General features: G+C 41.0%; 1 protein-coding gene across 1 annotated transcript in view; it reads right to left on the bottom strand.

Annotated features, from left to right (window-relative positions):
* The window catches only part of LOC120514839 (intracisternal A particle-promoted polypeptide), a 58,310-nt gene that overhangs the window by 18,839 nt on the left and 27,361 nt on the right, over positions 1-12,110 (bottom strand). The window contains exon 5 of the mRNA XM_039735437.1: positions 8,276-8,428. Coding sequence (XP_039591371.1) covers positions 8,276-8,428 — 153 coding nt within the window. The remainder of the gene's footprint in view (positions 1-8,275; positions 8,429-12,110) is intronic.

Consider the following 12,110-nt stretch of genomic DNA (forward strand, 5'->3'; position numbering starts at 1 on the left):
AACAAATTCATAAATAAATGCATGTGTGTGTCTATCTCTGACTGCATTGTGCTTTCGTGTCTATCTGTCCCATAATATTGTGAGCTATGCTGCATTCCTACGCCTGTCTACTTCTTTAAGAATGTTTTTGTTAATTTTACTACAGAATGCTCTCCTCCTTACTAAACTGATTACGTCTAAATAATAAACATTGATTAAAGGTTGTCAACAGAGACATTTGCAATTTGATTTTCACCAGTCTCTGAATTTTTCACTGCAACTTTAACACCACCAGACACAGGACTTATCAGAAAACTGCAGCGACAGATAAATATTTTGCCTTATATATATATATATAGTGAACGTGAACCCGGACACAGACAGACGGACATCTTATGTTCACCCAACACACCCTTTATTTACAATATTTACAGTAATACTGTGTGGTGTTATGGGTCCACAGCTCGTGGAGAAAAGGCCATTCATTTTAAATAGATAATCACCGCACCCGAGGCGGCTTCGTGAGGGGAGCGTTGTTGTAGCGAGCCGCGGGGCAGTCGTCGATGTGGGCGTTTCTCACCGTGTGCACAGGTGAGGAACTGCCCACATTCGTGATTGCTCCCGTGGCTAATGCTGCAGCTGTGATGGCCCCTCACGTTTTTAAAAGAAGCGAGTGGTTTTAGGGAGAGAGAAAGAAACGATCGGAGAGAGAAAGGAAAGGAGAGGACGGAGGTTACCGGGAGCAGGAGAGGAAGCAGGTCGGTGAGAGGGAGAGAGCCGCGAAGAGCGAGCGGACGTGCGAGCGAATGAGCACTCGTGGACAGCTGCATGGAAGCTGGGTGTTAGGCCGACACCCACGTGTTTGTGTTGATGTCGCTCCCGCTGAGCGAGCAGGTAGCGGGAGTGACCAAGGTGAAAGCGACGAGCCGCAGAAGGCCGCAGAAAGGCAGCGGAAGTCGGGAGGCTTGGAGTGGCAGTCCTGGTGTGAGCGTCCTGGAGACCAAGGAGTCCAAGTCTCGAGGCTGGGATGAGAGCCAAACCGGCCAGGGATCGGAGGTCTCCAGTCTTGCGTGTGTTTGAGGAGGGCAGCTGTAGAGAGCGTCTTGCCTGCTGCTTGGCCCATACGGGATAAGCAGGTGAGACGCTAACAGAAGAGCACCGTATTTGTTGATGGTTTTAAGACTGCTTCCTAAAAAGATTTTAACCTCTGGTTTTAAAGGATTGTTTTTTTCTATTTATTGGTTTTACTCCACGTTCTTTTATGGATTATTTATTTAATGAATTGTGAAGACCTGCACTATTTATGAACACTGTTTTTGTTTTTGTTGACTGTTTTAAATAAAAGCACTTTTGCACTTTCTACCTTCCCCTTGCTCAGTAATTTGCCTCCATTGACTAGCTCATTCGGCAACATTATCGACGGTGTTGGGTTCAAGTGCTTCCAACATCAAAGGGAGTGTGGAGCCAGAACCCACATCGTCACATACTGTAATAAAACATACCCCCAGTGCCTCTAGCACCGATCCCCCAAAGTCCAGGCCACACAGTCCTTCGTGCCTCTCTTTCTGGCCGTCTCCAGTCCCTTAAATAGGAACCCGGATGGGCTCCAGCTGCTTCCCGGCATTCCTCCGCAGACACGCCCCAGTGTGGTGGAAGTGCCGCTGCACACCCGAAGCCCTCCGGTGTCCCTGTCTTCCCCCAGCACTTCCTGGTGTGGCGAAAGTGCTGGGCTCCAGGTTTCTACAGGCACCGGCGCGTGGCCACGGGTCCCTACAGGGCTGGGCTTCCAAGCCCTTTACCCATGGCCCCCAACATAACCAGGGCAGTCGCCCCCTCGCGGTCTGGAGGAGGTACAAGCCCTCCTCCGGTCCTCCTGGGCGTTGATGCCACAATATATATATACTAGTAAAATACCAGCTTCAGCAGGAGAAGTAGTGTGTTAAAGAAGCAATGAAAAGAAAAGGAAACATTTTGAAAATAACGTAACCTGATTGTCAATGTAATTGTTTTGTCACTGTTGTGAGTGATGAGTGTTGTTGTCATATATATATATTTACACACACACACATAAACATATATATATATATATATACATATCTATACACACACACATATATAAACATATATATATACATATACATACATATCTACATATATACACACACAGCTATTTCAGTATCAGTGCAATACGCTGTTTGTTAAAACGGTTGACTCCTGCTCTTACGTGCAATAACAAATCAAATCATTCAGTTGTCTTTGCTCATATGTCATTTTAGAGCTGGACGCCTGGCATCTTTTTGGCCACAAGTTCGTTTCTGTTTGGTGTGAGGTTCTGTGTTGTGGAGATTCTCAAGATGGATTGCAGGTGCTCATCAGTGAGGCTTACTCCTGTGTGCTGTTTTGTTAGTCTTTATCACTGAGAAGAGCTTCTCACACAGATATGTGCTACCAAACATGCACAAGGTTCGAGCCGCATGTAGACGGACTTTTTTTGTTCTTCAAAGTCACCAAAGCGCCGTGCAAACTCAGTGCGCAATAACTCTAGCTTCGCAATAACTTGCAGCATCATAAGGTAGACTTGATTAACGCGTTAGTGTTGGCAAGGCAGCTGAAGCGCTGCATTATGGGATCTGTAGTTTATTGTGTTACCAGCGCTTCATATACCCGGCTTTAATAACAATAATACAGTATATAAAAAATGATCTCGGGGCGGATATAATTACACGCGGGCGGATGTGGCCCGCGGCCCTTGAGTTTGACACATATGGACTAAATAGAACTTGAAAAGATATATTTTTTCAAATGTGATCGCGCAATTCAGATAGAGTTGACGCATGACTACAGCCTGCATGCCTCAATGAGTCATCCTCCCTCGCTCTTACTTTTTACCGCTCATCTAATGAATACACTGAGTATGGCTTTACCAAAACAATCATTGATGGCGAATAAAGTATCCATTATTCGAGTATGTAGATCGGGTTATATATATATACATATATATATACCCGCGTATCGCAGCGGAGAAGTAGTGTGTTAAAAAGCTAGAAAAGAAAAGGGAACATTTTAAAAATAACGTAACATGACTGTCAATATACAGTATTTGTTTTGTGAGTGTTACTGAGTGTTGCTGTCATCAAGGATTTGATTATCATTATTTCTTTCAATCAGGTTCGTATTTGTAGGATGTGTTGTGTTCAAGTTACATTCCGTGTTTGTCAATCGCTGTAAAGATGACAGGTTTCATTCATCGATTCGTTTCTTACTGCATCAATAAACAGCTCGTCTTCTTCTTTATCTGAGACCTGACACACTGCATGCACGGGTTTTTTTACACTGTCTTCCTTTAGCGGGACATTGACTTTTTCCAACGTGTGCTTTGTTTTGGATTTATGAATATGCTTGTATGTATCAGACGCTTCATATTTTTTGCTGCCTTTTCAATTGTGTAATTCGGTTTTGTTCAGCTCTTTGGAACTGTTGCTTTTTATCTGTGCACTGCGTCAGTTCACGTGAGCCACTCGGTGTACATGCATCGAAGTTTCCCAGCTGTGCTGGTGCCATCTCGCTATGTCCATGGCTGTATTTAATGTTACCTTAGTCCTGGCACTTAAAACTTTCTCTCGCAGTTTCGCTGAGTTTGTACCAAACACCACCCTGACCATCTCATCTTCCTCTGCATAAGCACAGTCCTTAACCCGTGAATATTTAGTGGGAGTTTGCTATTGGATTGCCGCTGACGGACGGCCTTATATGGGCAGGCACTAAATTACAAACGCCAGCGGCAGCCTGTCTATGAACTTAATTTAAAGTGTAGGTTTACATCGTGCTTTGTTTCCAAGTAGCAGAACTCATGAATATGGTTGTATATGCCACTCGCCGCTTCTTATTGTTTCGCTGCCTTCTCAATTATATAATGCATGTTTTCTTCAGCGCTTTTTGAGGTCTTCCTGGTTTTCTATGTACTGCGTGATTACGGGGAGGCGTGATGATGTCACACTAAACTCCGCCCGGCGTTGAAGCTCATCTCCATTACAGTAAATGGAGAAAACTGCTTCCAGTTATGACCATTACGCGTAGAATTTCGATATAAAACCTGCCCAACTTTTGTAAGGAAGCTGTAAGGAATGAACCTGCCAAATTTCAGCCTTCCACCCACACGGGAAGTTGGAGAATTAGTGATGAGTGAGTGAGTGAGTGAGTGAGTGAGTGAGGGCTTTGCCTTTTATTAGTATATATATATATATATATATATATATATATATATATATATATATATATATATATATATATATATATATATATATAAATATATATATATATATATACACACATACACACACTAGGGGCTCCACCACCTGCTTGCTTCGCTCGCCCAACCCCGTGTTTGGTTTACTGGATATACAATTTAAAGAGATTGTTATTTTCATGGGGATTGTTACATACGCATTATTTTCACTTTTACTTTAAAAAATTTTGTAAAAACAATACTTGTCCTTTATTTCCGGCCCCAGGCGTGGTTAAATTTCTTTCTCGCAGGATGTATAACGCTGCTCGCGTTGTGAATTGTGACCGAATTGTGTTTTCTTTGAATTGAAACTTGTCGTTGCTTTAACAGTTGCGGGAGGTCAGATTCTCATAGCGTATGGTCCATTATTGTGCAAATCTACGTTTTGTGCATTGAATGACGCGAAGGCGAAAAGAAATTGTTTTCTGCTCTTTGCCTTTTATTCCTGACCTCGCTGTGTCCTGCTATTTTTTCAATTACACCTGGTCCTGATGATTAATTTCCTTTTGTTTGCACTAATGCGATCTTTACTTTGTTTTTGATACTGTAGCGACTGACATAATAAAGTGTCACAAAAGTTTTACTTGAACAATTGCCGACTTCGTAACCCCAAACACAACTTTCTAGCCCCATCTCCAACCCTCATCCCCCGAGTCTCACCCCCTTACCGCATCAATCAATACCCCGCTATCAGTCTTCTGTGCTGTACTCCGCCCTCCCTCAATCGGACCTAACAGTCACTTAAAACAAAAAAGGCTTCGACCTGGCTGGGATGCTACAATACTTTCGAATTTTACTGCTTTCATATTCTTTACCTTTCTCTGCATGTGTATCGCGCCGTTTGTTTGAGCCTTTCGAATTCCACTGCTTTCATAATCTCTTATCTGCCTTTTTTTCTTTCCAACGCTTTTGGGTCTCTTTTCTCCATTCTGCTCTTTCTTCTTTGCTTAGTCGTTAACGTTTCATCTAGAACGTATTGTCTTTATACACTTTATATGTGCTGAGAGCACAGGATGTGTGTGCTACGTGCTTTTACACAACTGAGTGTTTTGCTGGCCGTGCTCTTATTTGATATTGTTTGTATCTCGCGGGTCTTTTAAGTGTCTTCCAAGAACTTCCGAGAAGATCACGTCTCGTCGCCCTGCTTTTCCTTTCCAGGATTTTTTTTATAATAGAGCGATATATACATATACTGTATACAGTATTCAAAGTTTACAAAAATTTAGATGCACACAGCAAGCGTCATAGAAGGCAGCTCACTGTGTTGGAAAATGTTTTTCTTCAGTGAAGGTTGACAAATCACTGAATGACAAATCACTGAATGAGATGCTATAATGAGCAGAATCCAGCCAGTGTAGGACCATGAAATAAGCTCAAGCCAGTCAGAATGTAATTAAAGTACCGTTTCCTGAAAAAGCCACAACACTGATCAAACACTTATGAAAGACTTTAGCAGGTTGAGTGGGCAAAAGGCGAAAACATAGACAAACGTATCATATTTTTAAATGAAAACACTGTAATGTGGAGGGGCCATAGCACACACAAAAGTAGACCAACCCAAAACTAATCTAATGATTCCCACTCATCCTGTGATAATATAAGGTGGAAAAAGACTCCTTAAAAATGTTGACTATGTAACAGAATACAGGTCATCCTAGGAAAAATACTGCATCTTTAAATAAAAAAAGATAATGGTCGAGCATTTACAACATACAGTGCATCCGGAAAGTATTCACACTTTTTCCACATTTTGATATGTTAAAGCCTTATTCCAAAATGGATTAAATTCATTTTTTTCCTCAGAATTCTACACACAACACCCCATAATGACAACATGAAAAAAGTTTACTTGAGGTTTTTGCAAATTCCTTAAAAATAAAAAACAGAAAGCACATGTCCATAAGTATTCACAGCCTTTGCTCAATACTTTGTCGATGCGCCTTTGGCAGCAATTACAGCCTCAAGTCTTTCTGAATATGATGCCACAAGCTTGGCACACCTATCCTTGGCCAGTTTCGCCCATTCCTCTTTACAGCACCTCTCAAGCTCCATCAGGTTGGATGGGAAGCGTCGGTGCACAGCCATTTTAAGATCTCTCCAGAGATGTTCAATCAAATTCAAGTCTGGGCTCTGGCCACTCAAGAACATTCACAGAGTTGTCCTGAAGCCACTCCTTTGATATCTTGGCTGTGTGCTTAGGGTCGTTGTCCTGCTGAAAGATGAACCGTCGCCCCAGTCTGAGGTCAAGAGCGCTCTGGAGCAGGTTTTCATCCAGGATGTCTCTGTACGTTGCTGCAGTCATCTTTCCCTTTATCCTGATTTGTCGCCCACTTCCATCCCCACAGCATGATGCTGCCACCACCATGCTTCACTGTGGGGATGGTATTGGCCTGGTGATGAGCGGTGCCTGGTTTCCTCCAAACATGACGCCTGGCATTCACACCAAAGAGTTCAATCTTTGTCTCATCAGACCAGAGAATTTTGTTTCTCATGGTCTGAGAGTCCTTCAGGTGCCTTTTGGCAAACTCCAGGCGGGCTGCCATGTGCCTTTTACTAACGAGTGGGTTCCGTCTGGCCACTCTACCATACAGGCCTGATTGGTGGATTGCTGCAGAGATGATCGTCCTTCTGGAAGGTTCTCCTCTTTCCACAGAGGACCTCTGTAGCTCTGACAGAGTGACCATCGGGTTCTTGGTCACCTCCCTGACTAAGGCCCTTCTCCCCCGATCGCTCAGTTTAGATGGCCGGCCAGCTCTAGGAAGAGTCCTGGTGGGTTCGAACTTCTTCCACTTACGGATGATGGAGGCCACTGTGCTCACTGGGACCTTTAAAGCAGCAGAAAATTTTCTGTAACCTTCCCTAGATTTGTGCCTCGAGACAATCCTGTCTCGGAGGTCTACAGACAATTCCTTTGACTTCATGCTTGGTTTGTGCTCGGACATGAACTGTCAACTGTGGGACCTTCTATAGACAGGTGTGTGCCTTTCCAAATCATTTCACATCAACTGAATTGACCAGAGGTGGACTCCAATGAAGCTGCAGAAACATCTCAAGGATGATCAGGGGAAACAGGATGCACCTGAGCTCAATTTTGAGCTTCATGGGAAAGGATGTGAATACTTATGTACAGGTGCTGTCTCAATTTTTTTATTTTTAATAAATTTGCAAAAATCTCAAGTAAACTTTTTTCACGTTGTCATTGTGGGGTGTTGTGTGTAGAATTTTGAAGAAAAAAAGTGAATTTAATCCATTTTGGAATAAAGCTGTAACATAACAAAATGTGGAAAAAGTAATGCGCTATGAATACTTTCCGGATGCACTGTATGGATCATAAACTTAAGCTGTGATACGTTGGTCATGAAAGGGCCACTCTGTGTTTAAGGAAAAGATCTACAAATTCATGTTGCCTGAACCTTATCTATGTTTCCCGAATGTGGTACCTTCTCTATGTGTTTAGCACATTTTCCACATGTGCTTGAGGAGTTCTTCCCACAGCCCTCGTACTATGGCAATAGATTATCCTGGTGTGCATAGCAAGGTACTGTGTGTGTCAGGTGGTGCACTGCCATCCCATCCTGCTCTCAGCAGGATAGTCTAAAGCTGCTTACAACCCAGTACTGGAACAATGTGTTCAATAAACTGATTGTCAGAATCCAGTCAGGCAAGACAGCTAAGTAAAATGGATGGAAGAAAAAGCAGATTACACAGTCGACAGAAAATTGATTCACTGCATACTTTGCAAGACACACTAGTGTTTTGATCACATATTACTGATATTATCAAATACTGCTAAATGCACCAATGAAAAAAATGAAATTGAGAAAAAAAAAATGTTATTCCAAATAAATAATTTAAACTCCAGTTTACTCCATAAAATAATGCACCTAAATCTTGCTAATACAAATGATTTAATTGTCTGAGATTAAAGTATCATCAAGGAACAGGCGATATGTTGCATAACTTATTATTATTAATGGACATATTTCATAAGATATACATTAAATGATTTACCGATAGCATAGAGATATTTTCTTGCTTTTCTGCGAGGTCGAGTCTTTGATGGATGCAATAAGCATAAGGTCTTTTCTTTAGGAGATTTATTCACCTCTGTGTATTCTTTCAACAGGGTCTGTAGTGCCACTCTCAGGCTGAAATCAGAAATGCCTGCAATATAAACCACACAGTTAAGTTGGACTTTATTTTCTCGGTCTCATTTACAACACAAATATATAAAGAAAACAGATATAAGGGCAGCACATTGCCACTGTGGTTATTGATGCTACCTCACAGATCCAGCATTCTAACACCGAATGCACCAACTGGACAGTTTACGTGTGATGTTTTCATGGTCTCTTTATGCAAGTATGGGTTTTTCTCTGGGCACCATAGTTTTTCTCCCACATCGAAAAGACATGTGTGTTACATTAACAGGCAATGGTAAAATGGCTCCATGGGAGTGTGTGAGTTAGAGTGTCGGTGTAAGTGAATAAATATGGGGGTGGACCAGTTATTGAATTGGGACATTTGTCAGAGTTTGGTTCCTGCTTTATGCTCTGTGTTGTTAAGGTCGAATGTAGCCTTTGTCATCCCTAAGACACATAACATCACCAAATACAGTATATTATGTTCATAGCGGATCATTTTTTAAGAAAACTAGGGGGCTTTGTTTGCCAACCCCACTGCCTGTGCTACGCGCCAGCAACTCCACGTCTCTGCCACTCGTGTATGTGGATTTCATTTTCACCAAACAACAAAACTTTTAATTCTCGCGGATAGGCCTCTTCATTGGGAAGAAACACTACTTTTCTCTGATGGCAACACAAATTAGTCGACTTAAAGTTTAAAGCCAAACATATCGACTTAAAGTTTAAAGCCAAACAATATCTACATACTTCTGTCATATCACCTATGTCCATATATTCAATCTCTTTTCGCTTTTACCTTTTCATCAATATCGCATTGAATTTTGATTTCATGTTTGGAATTACATCGTGTCAACGCAACGTATAACTGCCCGTGAGTGAATATCATTTCTTTCTCTCTACACGAACTGTGCCTGACAATATCATTCACACAAATGAGTAATGATTGAACCGTGTGCATGGTTGTAAATGTTTTAGATGTGGGCATAAAATCTTGTCTTACGGGGCTTGAAATTTTCTCTCGCGGGATTTCACTTTCACTAAACAACAAATCTTTAAATTCTCGTGGATACACCTCTTCATTGGGAAGAAACACTACTTTTCCCTGATGGCAACATGAATTAGACGATCTACAAGTCTCCGACTTAAAGTTTAAATTCGATTAATATATTCGATCTCTTTTCGCTGTTCTGTTATTTCACCAAGTAATAATTTCCATTTGTTTGCGCTACTGCGATCTTTAGTATCATTTTTTTGAGACTTTCGAATTTTCGCACTTCCATTATCTCTATCCTGCACTGCATGTGTATCATACCAACGTTTTTGAATTCTTTACAACGTTCTACTTTGTCATCTACTCTTTGTCTTTTATTTCCTGCCCTGAGCATGGTTACATTTTTTGGCACAAAGTCTCATCTCGCGGGACATGAAAGTGTCTCATGTCTCGTCTCTCTTCCCAAGATTTTTTTATTATAATAGAGAGATACAGAGTCGAGAAGCAACTTTGGTTAAATCTATGTGGAGGAACTATACCTACTTACCAGAATAATTAGTAACTCATGACTTTTTTGGTATAAGTATTGCCTAATATCTGAAACCTTTTACTTTAAACCACATTTAGTCCCCTCCTTTGAATCTATATGTATCTCAGACACAACAATAAATGTGGATTGAAGTGCTTCACACTAAAAATTCTACTTAATCAGAATAATTGCACTTAAACTAAAATATAATCTTCATGCACAGTGCTTAGGCATAACAGCTTTGGATGTGTTGTTGTTGTTGCACGTTTACTGCACTATTTGCTCTTTTGAGGAGCTTCAAAACAGAACACTTATCTGGTCAAAAAGTATTAAATCTGACTTTGTGCACCAAAATTTTACTCATTCATATTATTAATGAACTTTTGTTTTCCAAAGGTCTAATGTTTACTCAGACTTATAACTCCAAGTGCTCGTTTAAATTAATTATAATAGGTACATTGCATAATTCAGTAATAATCAGATGTTAAAACTCACAAAAACTGGCAATATTTACAATCAGAAGCATTAGTTAAAATTATTGTCTCTTTGCTGATTAATTAGCCTGTGTTTGTAGTGCATTACTAAATGAACAAAATGTACGTGCAAATAGGAGGGAGCTGTATGGATCAAGTTAAGGCAATTCCACGTCAGGCCAGGGGGTGACGGAGAGTGCTAAACCTTCTTCTGTTGTCTCTGCAGACCAAAAATGGAAAAACCTGTCTGACTCAACCCTGAAGTTGTCACTTCAAGTTCCAATGCCCAGAAGAGTGTCACTTCCGGGGCCCAGAAGTGCGTCACTTCCAGGCCCACTACATCACTTCCGGTTTTGGCATGTAAAGCCGCCATTTTTTCCAATAATCTTCAGTCTTGTTTTGGACTCCATCAAGGACACATCTGTCTTTATTTTCAAACCCATTGCAGCCAGGGAAATTATACGGGAGGCTGCTCCAAAGCTTTTTAAGTGTGTCGAGTCTAACCATTTCACAATGTATAAGAAACAAAACAGGGATGCACTGGGATGTCTCCTTAGAGAGTCAAGGATGGGGGCTGTCAAAATGTAGGTCCTGTTAAAGCCCATCAAGGCATTCTTTGTGTGATTGTGGGCTATACAATAAATTGCTCTTGTTGTTGTAAGGAAATCTGAAAACGTCTTTATAGGCATTGTACAAAGAAATTTTGACTGATGACGGGCTTTTAATGGGAAGGCATTTCAATGACAATGTTAGTGTCCATAGTGCACAAATGGCCAATAAATGGTTTGAAGTGCATGACAATAAGTAATCCATATACTATGGTTATCTAAGTCAAGAAATCGACACATGACAGTGTTGTCCAACACTACCATGCAAAACAATTACCAGAGTATTGCATCCCTCCAACACAGTTCTAGACAACTGTAGAATATTTACCAAGGCAAACTAAAGTTGCAGGAGAGGATATTAGTGGGATGGCCAGCTAAGGCTGAAACTAAAATGAGGCTGGTGTGGCCATTTTCAATTATTTGACAATTAAAATTAATTTAAAATCAATATAAAAGTGAAGGGAAAACATTTGGGTTAATATGTTTTAGAAGTCCTCAGTAAGCTACTCATTAGCATGCCACAAGCCACGGAGTGAACATGGTCTAAGACGGGGGTCTCCAAGCTTTTTTCCCCTAAGAGCTACTTTTACAAAATGAAAATGGCCGAGAGCTCCTCATGTTTTCTAAAGTTTATTCTCATAGCTTATTTCAACCCAAACAAACTGAATAAGCTTGCTTTGCCTGAACATTTACAAAATGTTGGTGTCCACATCTCACATTTTGCATTAAAACATCACAAAGAAATATTTAGTTCACCACCAAGTGCATATTGTAGGTCAGTATGCATTGTCTAGCGTATCTCACACTATTGAATTAAAACACGAATGCTGTCAAAACAAAACAATGCGATTCCAAATCCACAGATGTGACTTCTTCATTTGTCATTTTGTCACATGTCACTTTATTCACAGGTCCAGTCGCATATGTGATGTGTTTTTAGTTAGTCAGATGACTGGCACTGAGGTGTATGGTGGAGTGGAGCCACTTAGGTTCACTCTTCTGGAGTCCTTTAAATGTTCATCTGTCAGTCGTGTTCTGAACTTTGATTTCATGACATTCATGTCAGACTCACTGAGGTATGGAGACCCAAACAAAGCAGA

Source organism: Polypterus senegalus, chromosome 14 (genome assembly GCF_016835505.1).
Source record: "Polypterus senegalus isolate Bchr_013 chromosome 14, ASM1683550v1, whole genome shotgun sequence".
NCBI lineage: Eukaryota > Metazoa > Chordata > Cladistia > Polypteriformes > Polypteridae > Polypterus > Polypterus senegalus.